The 17,403-nt window shown below is 37.8% G+C and overlaps 1 protein-coding gene across 3 annotated transcripts in view; it reads left to right on the forward strand.

Moving 5' to 3' along the window:
* AFAP1 (actin filament associated protein 1) overlaps window positions 1-17,403 on the forward strand; it is a 101,697-nt gene that overhangs the window by 55,253 nt on the left and 29,041 nt on the right. For 2 of the 3 annotated variants that reach the window (XM_071753438.1, XM_071753439.1), the window contains exons 4-6: window positions 5,057-5,165; window positions 8,205-8,416; window positions 11,270-11,449. In XM_071753438.1, coding sequence (XP_071609539.1) covers window positions 5,057-5,165; window positions 8,205-8,416; window positions 11,270-11,449 — 501 coding nt within the window. The remainder of the gene's footprint in view (window positions 1-5,056; window positions 5,166-8,204; window positions 8,417-11,269; window positions 11,450-17,403) is intronic. The other variant, XM_071753441.1, reaches the window with a different exon arrangement.

Below are 17,403 nucleotides of genomic sequence, written 5' to 3' on the forward strand. Positions count from 1 at the left end.
TCTTAGTCTTAAAGACTGAACCAAAGCTTCACTTGTGCTTCTACTCACCCCCCCACCTGGGAGTCACATCTCCCAGTGCTTCCTCCCTGCCTTCATCTGTTCAGCACTGCAGTGGAGCTGCTGGGTTACCAGTTCAGCTCTTTGTAGGATCACTGGGCATTTGCTGGGGCCTCGCATCATATCTGACTCTGGCTGTTGCTTTCTAGGGAAGTTCCCTTTGTTTCTTTTGTTTGGTTGGTTAGGTTTTTTGTTTTGTTTTTTTTTTTTTTCCTGGTAGCAGCAGTGCCCCAGAGGCATGCACTGTCATTGCGTGGGTGCCCTCTGTGGTGGTTGGGTGGGACTGTGCCCACTTAGTGGTGGGACTGACATGAGTACTCTGTTCCAAAAAAAGCTGAGTTAGGTGTCTGTCTGGCTTACTGTCTTTTGTTAGATATGCTTTGAAGCTAAAATAAAGAGCTGTTAGACTTCTTTCACATTATCTGGCTCCTGATTTTGTAGGATCTAGTTGGCAAGCTGAGAAATGAGTAAACTTGGAATACAAAGCTGAGATCAAATGAAGAATTCTTCTTAGATTCTGATTGCCTATACTCAGGTTAGTACCTCACTCCTGCACAGTTCTATATTATCCTAACATCTTAGTGCTTTCATCCTCAGTAAATCCAAGATGCATCCAAGTCCTCCACAGCTGACAAGTGGTGATTTCGTTTTAGAGCTTTAGGATTTTGAGTTATCTAAAAGCTTTTATATCAAGTGTGTGGCAAGTACTGTTGCCCAATTTCCAGCCTATACAGTAGTATGAAGAAGCCTGCTAGAAAAGTGGTGTCAATAATTTTGCCAGATGTATTGGTATTCAGTTTGTTGACTTATTTTGCTTTCTGGGCATTGTTTTTTTCACACCTGGGCATAACTGTGTTCCCTCTTCTTGGCCAAGTATGCTGTGGGATTGTACAGAGGTCAAGCCTTAGCTTGCATCAAAGCAAATGGCATGTGCAGTTGTCAAAGTTTCTTCTTGACAGCTCACATTTGTCTGCTGGCTGCTGAATAGCTTTATTATGCATCACCAGTGTGTGACCACTTTTCCAGCCTCATGCTGGTGCTTTTCAGTGCTGAGGGGTTACGTAGCAGCTGGCTCCACAGTCTGGCTGGATCTGAATTGTTGGTTGATCAAATAACACACGTGTGAGCATGGCCCTTGCAGTGCTGGCAGCATTTGCCTGCAGCCTGGATGTACTGACAGTCCTTGCCCTGCTAAAGTCACTGCTTTCCACTGGAAATCATAGCACAAAGGGAGTTGTTTCTATTTCCTACATAGTGTAAGTCTTCATTGGGGGGTAAAGTCATTTTATATCCTCAGGTCCCCATATGATGAAGTCTGTTTTCTCTGTATTTCACACTCCTTTCCACACTATATGCTTTCATATTATTAGCAGCTACCAGCTAGACTATCCCTCAAATAAAAGTTCCTACCTGTCTTGGTAGGTACCCTTGGAAAGAAGAGAGAAATAGAGTATTCTGTCTCGTAGTATAAAGAAAGATTTTGTGCTCAGTGGGATACACAGGAGCCGGTGAAGGGAAAAAAACAAGTGTCTAGTAGAATAATGAGTTTTACTGCCTAGGTAAATATCGCTTATTTTTGGAGATAGTTGTTTCTTTTTCTCAACAATCTAGCCTGTAAACTGGAGCTGGGCATGATGTGCAAAATCTGGTCTTTAATGCTTTTCATTATCACCCTGTTTACTTCTTGGATTGAAATAAAGCATCTTGCATTTGGACTCAGAACCTGACACTTTTACCAGTATTGTTTCAGTATTACTGGTATTATTCTGGGCAACTGTATCTCACTCATCTTTGTTTCTTTTGCTCCTGTGAAATAAAAATAATGTTTGGTGGGGTTTTTTTGTTTTGTTTTTTATGAATTAGTTCCTATTCCTGTGATTGAGCAAGGTTATTATTTTGACAGGCAGCATTCTCTAGTTTTCTTCCCTATGACCTGTTGTTAAAAAAAAAAATTGTTGCTCATGACTTCTTTGCAGGTTGCCAGGTGTCTCCTCCTGATACTGCTCAAACTACACATGTTCCAGAGTTTTTCATATTTAATCATTTTACGCAATATATAAAGAGTTTTCCGAGGTTTATGGTCTTTTTATTTTTCAGGTAAACTAATTGGAAGCTAATGAATCAAGAATTAAGTCAGTTTATAATTCATAACTTCAGCAAGACTCTTCCTCTAAAAAATTACCAAGTTGAAAGAATTACATCATACAGCTCGCAATAGTAAAAAAGAATAAAGCACTGTAAATATTAATAAGTAATATCAGAATGCTCAGATTGACTTTATACATTTCTCTGTGCTTAAACACTTAGATATGTTGTAGCTCCCAAAAGATGTAGTTGTTTATGGTACAGATTGGAGCAAGGCATTTTTATATTGCATTTAATCAGCTGGATTTTCCTTCAATATTAAGGCAACCTTGCTTTAATCAGATAGTATTTAAAGTTGGATGCTTCTGCTTCTCCTCCTAGTCATTTTTCTTGAAAAGAAATGAAAAAAAAAAAAAAATACTGTAATTGTTTTCAACTTTGTTATGGCAAGCTCTGCAAAATGCTTTTCAGAATCGAGGGCCTGCTTAATTCAGCAATAGATTCCATCTGTGTTGACGTTGGCTGCAGAGCCCAGCCTGCCCCAGATGTATGAAGTATGTGTCAAATTCAGACAAGCACCATTTGTGTTTCATTTCCTTTTTTTATTTCTTTCTGAGTAACATTTTGTCTAAAAACAAGAATCTCTCCACCCCCTGCCCCTGATCTTTATTGTAACCTTTTACTTGGTTCTGAATAAAAGATAGCATTGAAACCTCGCTGCTGAGTCAAGTCAAAATTGGAATGACTCTCAGGATGGATATTTCCTGGGTGAGTAAGGTTTAATAATGATAGGAATTTAATGTATTATATATATACCTGATGGAAAAATATTTTAAAGCTAAAATAAAATATGAGTATCTCTGTCTTGTGAAAGGGGTGCTTTGAATATACAGTGCCCCAGGAACAAACCTTGACCACAATTTGCTTGAGCAAGACTGCCCACCTGCTTGAAGAGAGAAAGTGCTAACTCTTTGGAGTCAGTTCCCCGTTGTGTCTGGCAGTTCAGGCCACAGAGAAGTGATATCTGCAGGTGTGCACAGCAAAATTCATAAGGTGCAGTCAAGTTTCCAATATTAAGGAGTGTAGTCATTTTTCTATCCCTTGTGTCTGTTGTGCTGCATCAGCTGACTTGGAAAGACTCTTATTTTGTGACTGTACAAATTTACAATTTTTTTTTTTCTTCAGCAGAATGTCTGGGAAACAATTCTAAAGGTTGTAATTTTTCATTATTTTACTTCTCTGACAGATAATTTCTCTAGCAAAACTGGTCTGTGAGAAAAGCTTATTCACACTGTAGATAACAGTAATTGCCATCTATTATCCATAATTGAGTGTGACATATGAAGCTATCTATATTGTTTCATATAGAATTAACATCGGTGTAAATTTCATTCTCAGCCAGAATGTCCATGTTCAATCACAAATCTATTCATTGTTCTTGAGGAAGTCTGGGTTTTACTTGATGCACAAAGAGAAGTCAGTGCTGGATGAGATGAAAGGGAGGCCCTTGCCCTCCTGTGCATTGGGAATAGACAAACACTGGAAACAATAGGGGAATAGACAAACAGTGGAATAACCTACTTGATATGAATTAACTAACCAAGGGTGGGACAAGTCTCATCAGTAATGAGATTTGGAGATGTCTGGCTCTGAAATATACAAAGATGAATCCAGCCCTTAAAGTGCCTACAGAAGTAATTTCATTCCGGCCAATACCATATATTATTAAAGCTCATCTAACACCTGGGTACCTTTAGGTCTTCAACAAAAGAGAAGTCTAGTCACTGTGGCCTCATCTACATTGTATTGAAGAAGCCTCTGTGCCTCTACTAGACTCTTCAGCCCATTGAAATGCACCACAGAAGTTTCTGTCTGACCATGGGCAGAGCCCACTCTTACCAATTTCTTACTTCAGTATCTCTGTCTATTCACTGAGTTTAGACTGGGTCAGTACAGTGCAGACAAACACATTACATGAAAAAAAGAGAAAGATGTGTTTAGAAAATGTTACTGAAGAAATCAGACTCTGCTTGAAAGTTGTATTTTGTAATCATATAATAAACCACCAGTATTGGAAAATCACTTGAGTATTTTCTCCATGAAAATATGGAACTAAAAACCTGTGGCAAACATGAATGAGTTCTATAAAATACAGTTGTGGTACTTGTTAAGGAAACAGAACAGTAAAGTCATATGGAAGAAGTCACAGAGTGATAAATTTACTTTGTTACTATATCAACATACCAACAGTCAGTTTTAAATTTAAAACAGGTTTATGTTTAGAAAAGAAGCATTTTAGAATTTGACCTGGTATTTGAAATATTTATTTTATCATATAATAGTTTCTTGATGTTCCAAACTCTTCCTTACTTTTAGTACAGTTTTCACTATGTAGAAATAGAGTTTTAAAAGTAATGTCTATATTAAGAATTGATTTGCCATTGAAAAACAAAACACATTAAGAAAATATGGTCTAAATTATCTGTCCTTTATCCCTACCAGCCCAGGATATTTAGCTTTCCTAAATTGTCCAACAGAACTGTTGTTCACCACTGCAATACAAATTTTTTTTAGATGTAAAAACTAATAAACAATGCCTTAACACTCCAAAATGGTCTTTGCTCAGAAATTTCTTTCCTAGATAGACACTTTCTTGTTCTTAAATAGGTTTCTTAAGTTTCTAGTTCTTAGAGAACTATGTCTTTTCAGCATTTTACCAGTTAAAGCTGTTGTAGAAAGGAATTCTTTTAATGTGGTTTTTATCTTGATTTTACCATCTTTGACAATGATAAGTAAGATTATTCTGTGTTTGTATCCTCTGAAGACTCAGTTGGAGTACATGTAAGAAGGTTTTGTCTCCTAATCATGAAATGCTAGATGTTAACTTTTTCTTTTTTTTTTCTCTATTTTTTAGCCACCAGATAATGGGCCTCCACCATTACCAACATCTTCCCTCCCTGAAGGCTATTATGAAGAGGCAGTGCCACTTAGTCCTGGAAAGGCTCCTGAATACATCACTTCCAGTGAGTAATTTATATTCAGACTGGTTTCTGAGCAATTAGTAATTCAAGTATTCTTCAGCTTTTTTAGCGTTCTACACCTATCTACCTCTCTGTTAGTGCTGTGGTAACATGTTTTAAGTGTGGGGTCCAGTGATTGTCCTCACTGGCAATGCATTGATTTGGTTTGCAGAACTGTTTTGGTGTGCACAAACCAGGCTCCTTCTAGAGGAAACTAAACCTGGAGCTTAAGTTAGGTGGACATAAAGAAGCTTCAGCTGCTACTGAAGACAGTGTCCAAATCAGTCACTGGTCTTTTGCACATCTTTGAGCCACAAACATGGTGCAGGCATTGGACCAGGAGTCCAGAGTTACCAGGAGTTATCGTCCAGAGTAAACCCTTCTAAACTGCCAATGCTGTAAAAGTAGAGGTCTCAGAAGCTGGTGCTTATCTGCAGATCTACTGGTGTGCCTCTAGTATACAGAATTATTTGCTAAAGTAGACAAATAAAAGGAAAAAAGGATTTACTGAGAAGGTGTGGTTTGCAGAATATCTAATGATGGATTGTGGATAGGGATCACTCAAATCACTCCAAGTGACTCCCACAGGCCATGCCTGATGCACATGCCTATTTTTCTGACTACTTGTTTGGTGGAGGGCTGCCTCCTAACTGACCACACGAATGCCACTGATACATATTGTATGAGTGAATCTCAGTTCTTTAGTACACTTGATAAAGAACTTTATTTTGGAAAGACACTTAGCATTTCTTCTCTGCACATGCTGTATTTCTCCCCCTTCTGTCATGTTCTTCCCCACTCCAAGATTGAAAGAGTGTGTTGGCTTGAACATTTGCACATGAAATAGTCACTTTACAGAATAAACAGAAGCTAGTTAGTCTCCAGAGCCTGAAAGCCTTGTTTTGGTCATGGTACAGCATTTTGGAGAAATTAAGAACAGAAGTGGGATGTGGCAAAGAACATCAAAGGCTTCAGCCCAAATGTCAGGAGTAATCCAGGGTGGTCATCCTTCCTGGTGTGATTCACACAGCAAATCCTGCTGGCCAAGAGTCCCAGAGCCAAGGAGAAGAGAAAGGTGGGGGGGGAGTAGTTAATGGATAGGATGTGGCGACAGTTCCCCAGGGATTCCATTTGACTGTGTGAGGAAATGTCAGCCTCAGAGGCTCCTGTTTGCTTTCATCCTCCTACTAACAGATTTGGATGAACAACCTACATCTGATGTGCCAGCAGAGTCCCTCTGCTGTTCATACAGCTTACTATAAACATGAAATCTGCATTTGTGTTGCTTGTGAGCAACATGGGCACTAGCAGTAGGATTTGCAACTTGCACAATTTCAAACTCTACTTTGAAACCTCAATCAAAACTTTCTACAGTTAATTTAATAATCATCTGAAGATTTTACCATTTCCCCACATGGAGCTGCCCCAAATCAAACACTCAATAGCAGAATTCACCAAAAATGGCAACTAAATTAAATTTTAAAAAGTTGCAAGAGCTTGAGATTCTACTTTCATTTATATAAAATATAGAATGAAGATAAAGTATTTTGTAAACCTTTGTCAAAAGAGAAATAGAATCAGAATGTTTAGTCTTGATTCAGATATTTGGGGTCTTCATGGTGAAAGAAGGACAAGGCTGGTGAAGGGTCTAGAGCACAAGTCTACAAGGAGCAGCTGAGGAGACTGGGGTTGTTTAGCATGGGGAAAGAGAGACTCAGGGGACACATTGTCACTCTACAGCCACCTGAAAGGGGATCATAGAGAGCTGAGACTTGGTCTCTTCTCTCAAGGAGCAATAAATAGAACAAGAGGAGATGGCCTCAGGCTGGGTCGGGGGAGGTTTAAATTGGGTGTTAGGAAAAAATTCTTCACGGGAAGGGTTGTCAAGCATTGGAAAAGGCTGACCTGGGCAGTGGTTGTATTCCCAGTGCTGGAGGTATATAAAAGACAGGTAGATGTGGTGCTTGTAGAGCTTATAGGAGATAGGTTAGTGGTGGACTTGGCAGTGTTAAGTTTATGGTTGGACTTGGTGATCTTAAAGGTCTTTTCCAACCAAAGCAGTTCTGTTATTCTGTATCCCATTCTGACTCTGCATGTGGAGATGTACTGATTTAGAATTAGCAGTCCACATCAGTCCACTCTTTTTTTCCAGCAATCCACTCTCTTGTCCTTTCCACAGTTGTTCCAGGTCCTTCCCACATCCTATGTCCTAAATACCTAGGTAAAGCAAATGAGATGCCTTCTAGTTTTATTGTCTGAGAAGCTGTACTTACACACCCACATAAACAAATAAGTATAGATGATGTAAAATAGGATTCTCTTCTAATGGCCAATTAGTTTTGTAGGTGAGGGGACTGCTAGAGCTGATTGTATCATTGAAAATGAAAGGCCTGAACAAGAATTGTTTAATTAAAAAGGAATTTTGCCATTACACTGTCAAACTGAGAGCAGGATTAACAGTTTAAGCTAACATTACAAGACTATTTGTGCAGAACACCTTTAACTCCAGCATAATCCATAGTTCGAGGAACAGCATTTTCCATTCAAAGTTAATTGTTTCAATAAAAGCTGTATTTGAGAATTGTATGAAGTATTATGACAGGTAGATACTCCCCATAACTTACTCTGGACCTTTGTCATATTCAGTGTTTGTTCCTTAATGTACTTTCCTAATATTGACATTTCTGTGACTGTATTTTGCTTTATGTAGTAGGGCGAGATGAAGAGGTAAAAAAATTACAAAAGGTATAAGTAATATTCTGAAGATAATAAGAAGGCACCTATAGTTCTAACTATTTATTGCCAGCTCATTTTTTCAGTTAAAAATCCCAGTCTATCACTATAGGTCTTCTATAAAATTTCATAATGGAACACTATCACTCATTCAATTAAAGTAATGTATTGCTATTACTAAGCTCTGAAACAGTAATTTGTTCATGCTTTTCAAAAGCCCTAAGTTAAAATGATCCCTGATGAGAAATTCAGTTAGATAACACTTCACTGCTGAATGTTTTAACTTGACACTTTTATGCTTTCTTAAAGATTATGACTCAGATGCTATGAGCAGCTCTTATGAATCATATGATGAAGAGGAGGAGGATGGAAAGGGGAAGAAAATGAGGCATCAGTGGCCTTCCGAGGAGGCCTCTATGGATCTGGTGAAGGATGCTAAAATCTGTGCCTTCCTCCTTAGAAAGAAACGATTTGGGCAATGGACCAAACTACTGTGTGTTATCAAAGAAAACAAACTACTGGTAATTTTTATTTTTGTTTAGCTATATTTTCTTTGTACTTTTTAGATGATATATTTATTTTTACAGGAATCTGATTTTTGGAGTATGTTCTGCAAACAGTGGCCAACTCTAAAGTAACCTTACAAAAGTGTTCAGTCATTGTTTACCCAAGCAGTAGAGAAGCAATGAAATTATAAGTGTATCATTTAGCTACTTAGAACTTTGACTTTTATTGAACTTGAACTTAAACCCACGCAGTTCCGTGATTATTGGGAAGAAAGTCTGGCTCATTAGCATCTAATATATTTCATTTGGAAAAGAAAAAATTGCTGAAACTCTAAATCCACTCTTTCATTCCCTGCGGACCAAAAATCTCATAGGGAGCTTTGTGTATGAACTGTTGGATCAGACTGCTGGAGAAAAAAGTCCCTTTTTAGACTGAGAATTCACTTGGCAGCATATGCTGTGGTAATGTATACACTCTAAACTAAACCTTTGCCATCTGTTCTGCCATACAGATGCTGTATTCACATGATGCACAGCTGTATTATAGAAAGGAAAGAAACAAGTAGATGTATTTGTTCCCCAAGCATTTCTGTCATTTTTTTTTTCTGATTGGTGGCACCAGTAAGAGATTCCCTAAGTTAGTAAATTATTTGCTCATAGATGTCTTTTTGTTTTCTGAAAAGAAAGCCTAATTCAGTGAAACACTCATTTCTGTGCCATTTTAAGCAAACTAATGCTTACAGTAATAAATAAGTTGAGATCTTAGGCACTCCCTGTTTTCCTGTCTGGTGCTTCAGCAGTTTCACCTAGTTGTGTAACTAACAATTTACAGCAATGTCCCAAGCTAATTCATAGGTGCTACAATATTTTCTTTAGGAGCTCATTTTTCTACACTCTTACAAAATAATTTAGACGTGTTCATTGTCCAAGCACCTTTATTCTTGTAGTGGGATAGGAAATAACAAGATACAAAACAGAGGTATCTGGGTAAGAGGTTTCTTAAAATACATCTGGAATTAATTTTCTAGTTTTCAATGGTTTCTGAGGATTTACTTTTTGTATCCTTCTCTATTTAACTGTTGTAAAGAATGTTGATTCCAGTTTAGGTTGTATTGTATAGTTACACTGCTATTATGCTTAGCACATATTTTTATTACTGTATGTCAAGATCATATCAAATTTCAGGACCATCTGATAACAGCTTGAAAGAAAGAGAGAAAGAAAGAGAGAAAGAGAGAAAGAGAGAAAGAGAGAGAGAGAGAGAGAAAGAAAGAAAGAGAAAGAAAGAAAGAAAGAAAGAAAGAAAGAAAGAAAGAAAGAAAGAAAGAAAGAAAGAAAGAAAGAAAGAAAGAAAGAAAGAAAGAAAGAAAGAAAGAAAGAAAGAAAGAAAGAAAGAAAGAAAGAAAGAAGGAATTAGTAAATACTTGTGTAGTAAATGCAGCTGTCATCATAAAACCAAAATATTTAATGAGACTTAGATAATAGAAATAACCTTTAGTTGGGAATAGTTTTTCACTTAAAATCCTTCAGTATATAAATATTTCAGTTTTAGTAATGAATCATTCCAAAAAAATATTTAAATTAATATAAAGGGAATTGTATGCTGTTTACTGCATCTTAAAGTGACTAATGTCAAGATTTCATAGCTTGAACACTTAACATTATTGTAAAGTTAGAGACTTAAAAAAATCTGTGACCAAGCTAAAGAACTTTGAGTCAATGGGCTTTGGAGAGAGAAGGAGGATTATAAATTATTTGCAGAGGCTGGTTTAGAGTGGCTTTACTTGCTTAGCCTAAATTGTAGTGTTTATAACATACTTTCAACAGCTACTGTCTTCCTGAAAGCTGTATATTTTGCATGAATTCTCTGCAGACTTGCAAAAGTTCATGTTCTGTTCTCTGTATTTATGCTTGACTATTTTATGTAGCTATATATTAATTAGCTTTTGTGCTTATTTGTATGAGTGAAAGTGGACTTTACATAAGGATATAAAATAACTGGACATTGGTATACACAATATACATTGTTCTGTAGTCTGACTCTCCTACGACAGCTGGATGAACCTCAATTATATTCACGTGTTAGAAGATGGGAATAGGAACCAGGTCCATAGGACAAGTTGAGGTGATAGGAAATCTTTAATCTTTAGATTGCCAATTTAGACACAGATCAAATCATATAGTCATCCAGCATGAAATGCCCATTGACAACACTTACTACTGAGGAAAAAAACATCAGGTAAGTTCTATAGTTTTTTTCCAGGAGCTTAAGAATGACCTCACATGACAATCTATGTGGGTTTGTACAATGACAGATTAAATTGCTTTAGCTAAAAAAGGTACCAACCTACAACTTTGCCTTCTTTTCACATTAGGACAATTTTTTTCTTATCTCAAGGAAATAAACAGCTGAGTAGGGTGTGTGGCTGAGCCTTTGCAGCTGCAGCATGTAGGCACTGGTGTCTGTTTGCCTTGATACACCAGGATGTTGCTGGAGGGCAGGGGAAGCATCTAGGCTTTAAAGTCATTAACTGTACAAATTTTTTCTGGTGCTACATGTGATTTTTTTCCTACCTGATCAAGGTCAAGGTTGAGTTATTAGGGTAATGCAAAGTTTAATGCTCTCCATATGTTCTACCTGTCCTGTGATAAAAGATGTCAGTCATCAGTCTGGAAGTAATTTTGCTTTACAGAAGGGATAAGAAAGAAAAATGCAGACTTGGCATTGGCTGAACTCTGTGGTATGTGGTAAAGGGGGGCACAGAAAATATTAAAAATTTAAAAATAGCATTTCTGTATAACAACAGTTTCCCCCCAAAGTTCAGAAATGTGATACCTAACTTTTGGACTTTCCTTCCATTTATTTAGTGTTACAAAAGTTCCAAGGACCAGCAGCCCCAGATGGAGCTGCTCCTGAATGACTGCAGCATCACTTACATTCCCAAAGACAGCAAAAAGAAGAAGCATGAGCTGAAGATCTCACACCAAGGAGCGGATGCCCTGGTGCTTGCAGTACAGAGCAAAGAGCAGGCGGAACAGTGGCTAAAGGTAAGGGGATTCCTGACTAGTAGCTTTTCCACCAACAAAGTGCTTCCACTGGCTGCTTAGTTGCTATTAAAACCTGAGATATGGACAGTAACATTTAGGCAAACCCAGATGACTTAAATCCCATCTAATTTGTGACTTAATCCCTCAGTGCAACTCCTTGGACAACCAGAATCTCAGTATTATACAGCTGGGGCTGCTGTTGCAGCACATGGATTTCACTGCTAATTGTAAAAATAATCTTGCAGCAAGAGAAGAGGTGACAAATTCCCTTCCATTTTCATCTCCAGCTCAAGCTTTGTGGTTACGGCACACCTGGTTATGAGCTGAAGGTTCAAATTCCTTAAGGTGGAGGGGGCTGGCCTCCAGGTTGCTTTTTGGAGCAGTATATATGTACAACTATCATACACTATCCTGCAAAAACTGGGCATGCCAACTTCACAGTCACCTTTTTAAAAGGAAAGGTTTGAATTGCTCTGGATAGGGAAAAATTCTTCATCGCCCTGAAATCAATTCAAGTTCACTAATCCAGGTTTAGCAGGATATCATCTGTTAGGGTTTGTTCTGGGAATGGAGAGTTTTAAGAAATGGGATTTTTGTCATCTTCCACTCCTTTCTGGTGTCTGCAAATGTGGAAAACCTCAGTACAAGGGCTGCAGTTTAAGATCCTAACCAGATTATTAATATTTATGTTGGACTTTGATAGTCTCAAATGGAGAGGTCAGTGAAGTACAGTGGGAATCTATCACTGCCATTTCAGTAGCTTGTTTTATGACCTTAAAATCCAGGCACTCAAGTGCATGTAAAAGTCTGAATGCATAAGACTCATTAGGCATTCTCCAGGCTGTCCTCTAATCTAAACTTATTTGGTACTTATTTTTCTAAGAATAGATTGTATTTTTCCAAATACAATTGAATTGAACACATAGGAATTTACTGATGGCAGATAGATTTCTGAAGAAGAGGAAGGCATAAAACGCAGCTTAAGAGGTATGAATTCTGATGAATGCTAGTTTACTAAATGGAAAATAAATTTGCAATTTCCTATTTTGCAGTATCTGAGTATACCTTTTGGGAGTTTGTGGATTGTATATGTATGTGTTTGGCTTTAACTGGGAGTTTGTATCTGGGCTTCAAAAATGTGCTTGGAATTGTCTTTCTAATAGAAACTACTCATAGCCGTGTATTTGTTAGGCTTCCTCTAACAGCAGTATCTTGTCTTAAGTTTTAAAATCTAGTAAAATCCAAGTGCCCACTGACTCACTTAGTGTTTTAGAAACAATGGAATGAAAAGAAATTCATAGGTCATCTTCTTGTCCAAGGGAATTCCGCTTCAATTAGATCATAGTAACTTCACCATTATTTCCTGTGTTGTCCTAAACTTGGGTCATTAATGCTGAATTTAATGGCATTTTATCAGACTTCCTTTCATCAGAATTTTTTTCTTCTTCTTCTTTTTTTTTTTTTCTTTTAAATTGTACGCAACATTTCCTACACCAGCAGTTTTAAAATTTCCCATTTTCTAGATGCATTCCTACGACTTTGATTTTTTAAAAAATAAGAGAGAGAGAGAAAGATTTTATACTGTTGCATGTTAACAAAGTTGTGTGTGCCAAGGGTGAATGGCTGGACAGTATGTTATCTGTAAAGCATTTGGAGACAGTCTGACAGCACTTTATTTATTTCCTTCATGTTGCAAAGCTTCCTATTAATAAAACTCTTTCAAGTACATGGCAATGCTACTGTATACTCAACTTCCAAGTCCTCAGCACTGCTGCAGTACTGTTTGCTCTGTACAGGACACATTGCCTGTGCAGCAATTAACCAAAAATGGTCCGCAGCTCTTGCTGCAGCTCTTGCTCCAGTGTTTTCAAGAGCAGTAAAGCTTTTTGAGACAAAAAGCATTGGGGTTTCTACTTTTAAAAGATATGAAAATTTAGTCCTTGTTTTTTTTATTATGGAAACAGTTATTTTTTGTCACTCAAGCCTTATTTGAACATCTGAAAAGCATATGTTTATTTGTGTAGAAAGTTTCTATACTGACAAAAAGATCAATGCTTTTTCTTGGGACCCTCCCTTGGAAGGGAAGGTTCACTCCCAGCTCTGTCACCTACATTTGTTTTCTCTAGTTAATGAAATGGGCAGATTCAGAGACTGACAATAACCACAGTCTCTGCAACTACATTTTTAAATCATAGCACACCTTCTCTGTCAAAGATGCTGTACTTTTTACCACTGCACATCATCACCAATGTGAAGGATTTGCAAAGTAAATTACCTTCTAGTGCTTCTACCCCTGTTGTCTGAAAGAGATGTGTTCAGATACTTTGGTACAAACGATGTCAAGATCAGTATTTTTGCTTAAGAACTATTTAGGGCATGATCTGGAGATACAAGAGACAGAACTGTGTGTGAGGGCTTTGACCAGCCAGCAGGACTTCTGCCAGCAGGCTTGGCCAGAGGCAGAGGACCTCATCATAGATGTGAGCCAGTGTGCTTGTGTGACAGGCACCATGGGAAATCATACTTTACTTAAAAAAGATGCACATGTAAATTTAACAACAACAAAAAACCCAAAAACAAACTGCAAAACCCCCTCTAATGAATACAGAACATCCTATTTGCTTGTTTTCTCAAGAATAAGTTTTCATGAAGTTCCTGGCTAAAATCACAAACACAGGCTGTAGCAGAACCCAGGGGGGCTGAGACTCAGTCCTCTGCTTTCACCACAAGATAGTGTTCTTCCTCATTCCTACTCACAGTTTTGTGTGGAAAATTATGTAAATCATACCTAGTTCAGATGTATGGGCAGAAATACAGCCTGCAGCTCTGCACTGCCTGGGCTAGGGCTGCAGCTCTCCATGCAAAGGGTATCTCTGCCCTTGCATCTGTCCTCCCCAGCCACCCAGTGCCTCCTTCCCAGGGCTCTGCCTGATCCAGTAGCCATGTATGGCAATAGACTTCATGGTAATGATGCAGGAGAAAGGATACAGGGGTTGTCTTGGTTGAATATGTCAGAAAAGTATTTTAAGGGGATATAGAAGCACTAAAGAAAGGTAGCTGGTTGTTGATCTGCTAGAGTCTCATCCCCACTTTGCTCAGGCAAACAGCAGTAAGGTAGAAAGGTGAATTTTTTCAGGCTAGAGGGTGCTTGAGAATGATGTTTCCCAGTACAGAAGGTAAAGGGTGTTTCTTTTTAAGAAAAAAAGCATAGACTGTGATGTGAATAATTTCTGCTTTTTCTTTAATTTATCCAGGTAAACTCCTTTCTTCTCTGAAAAATGCTTAGAGGTTTGAGTTCTCTTATGCAGGAGAAGATTGATGATAATGTATATAGTGTATAAGTGTCCAAAAGAGAGATAAAAAGATAATTTAGTCATGCGAAAATGACAAAAAGCCCCAGAAAGTCAGTACTCCTCCAGCACTAAAAAAGGAGTGTTTCGGGAATGAGAAATACTGAGTCACATCTGGAGCCAAACCGTGTTCCCTCTGCTGTGTTCTGCATAAGGAGGTTTCAGCTTTACTGTAGTTCTGTCCTCAGACTTACACAACAGAGACAAGAGGCAGGGGATTCAACCCATCCCATTTCTAGCACTTCTTGTATCTGTGAAACATGGGAGTAGATGGGGATAAGACGTGGGCTGGCTAGATGGATATATTGCTTAGTTACATACAGCAGTGAAGCAAGTGTGCAGTCAGGCTGTCAGCTTTCTCTATAAACACCTCTGAACTGTGAACTTTTCCCCTAAGTCCCAGGTAAAGGTGGGGGGAAGTGATGTGCTGCAGACATCCCTGTGGGGAGCACAGTTCCTTAAGTGCAGAAAAACTCTCTGTTTCTTTACTGGGTCCCAAAGAGATCAACTGCAAGGAACCAGCTACGTAAGCAGTACTTTAACTCAGAGTTTGTTGGGTTTCTGTGTGGCAGGGTCTGGCTTTCAAGCAGCTGACTTTCTGCTTTTACTGCATAGTCTCTGCTTTCTCTCTGAAGCCTGGATCTTTGAAGAAAGCTGGAAAAATCTGATTGGATTCTTGTAACTTTGCATGTAGGGTAAGGATTTTGCCTCCAGTCATAGGGTGTCACTTAAAATTAGATAAAATAACTACAGAAATTTATAGGTGACGGCAAGTATGAAGTTTTTATAGTAAATGTTGTGCTTGTGTAGTAAGATAATTTTAAAGAGAGAAATATTCAAGTCATACCATGTGGCAGAAATTCCACCTCCTTCGCCCCACACTGTCAATGGCTTGAGCCAGGGAATATTTCCAGCTTTGTATTTGCAAATATTTTTCCTCTATTCCTCATGTCACTTCAGTAAATGTGGTACACTGATGGATATCCTGATCCATCAGCTGGGGATTCAAGACCTTTCTATAACATAAAGAAGAATATCATTGTTGAGTCTGAACATGTTTTTTCCAGGTTTGCATTTGAAAGAGACAGTTCTGAAGTCTACTGATAGTAACATTATAATGGTGATAGTGGTATTTGAAGTTCTTGCCATGGAATAATAGAAGATTATTTTCAATTTATTTAGTTTTGAGACTCCAAAGAAATGAAAGATCTTCAGTTTACTGTTTACATTTGCCTCTATATTTAAAATATTTGAATACATGGTCTGTTTATGATCTCAGTTTGATTTTCCTGGCAGATCACCCTGTGTGTGTATATGTAATGTGCAAAAGCATTTGTGGTGAGGAAAAGGGAATTATTTCCCTTTTCTACTGTGTGGGAAAATTTAAACTATTATTGGAGTATGTACCCTTATAAAGTATTCTCAGCACAGCCTTCCAGATTATGCCTTTTTATTAAAAAATAACACATTGGGGATTCCTTTTATTTGCTTTCCAGTTTTGGAGCCAATGAGATTCATTTATTTAGATTTTTACACATTTCATTGCAATGGATAAAGGTTTGCTGACCTCCTTTCCCGCTTGTATTCACAAGTATTTTTTAATGAAAATAGTGATCTTTTGTTTTCATGTGACTCGAGGAGACTCCACAGAAAAAACTGACAAAAAACAACGGGTCTTGCAATTGAAATTATGGAAGTTGGCAACACTGGTACAATATTTTATCCTTAAAATTTTGAGTTAAAGCTATAAGCATGTGAAATGGCAGCTGTCTGCAAACATAATTATAGAGAGTGCATCAGGCAACTATTATTTATTGAAGGCATTTCATCCTGGTGAGCTGTGGAAGCATGTTTTAGCTGTTCAGTGAACACAGTTATATTGCACATGAAAGATGCTGGGTAGGTCTTTGCCAGAGAATGTCTTGAACCCAAGTGAAATGTTGGATCCTTGAATATGCATTTACTTCAGATCTTGTTGTGAACTTCCATTTGATAGTTTGTCTTTTTTTAGTAAAAATTTAATTACAAACCAATTAAACACTTCAGCTTTTCCTTAAATATGTGAGGTATGATAAGAACCGGATTTACTTGAGTGCATGACTTTGCACATATTATTCAGCCAATGCTGCCAAATTATTTCCCTCTGTACTGTCTGTAACTCCCATTACTCTCTGCCTTTGCCAAAATTAACTAACTGTGTGGTGTGAGCAGATGCTGAAAACATGAGCCATTGAATCAGGGTCATACAGGAGACAGAAATGAATGTTTCCAGAAACTGTGTGGTCACATTTCTCTAGGAAGAAAACAGCACTATATTTATGACATAGTGAGGACCAGAAATTGAAAATAAACAAGCACATTTTAAAAAATTCTTATGATTTTGCGGAATTTAAGGCTTCATTTAAGTCTGATGTGCAAGTGTTTTGGAACAGAAATATCTAAATTTTCTCTTACAAAGGACTCCAAGTGCCATGAAATACTGTGTGTTGGTTTCTGAGACAAGTTATAGAGAAGTTCAGACAGTCAAGAAAGGATGCTGAAGGGTTTTAAGATACTAACTCAGAAATAGAAATGTAGGTTCATTTCCCCACTCAGCTTAGATTT

The sequence above is a fragment of the Heliangelus exortis genome, chromosome 10 (assembly GCF_036169615.1).
Source record: "Heliangelus exortis chromosome 10, bHelExo1.hap1, whole genome shotgun sequence".
Lineage (NCBI taxonomy): Eukaryota > Metazoa > Chordata > Aves > Apodiformes > Trochilidae > Heliangelus > Heliangelus exortis.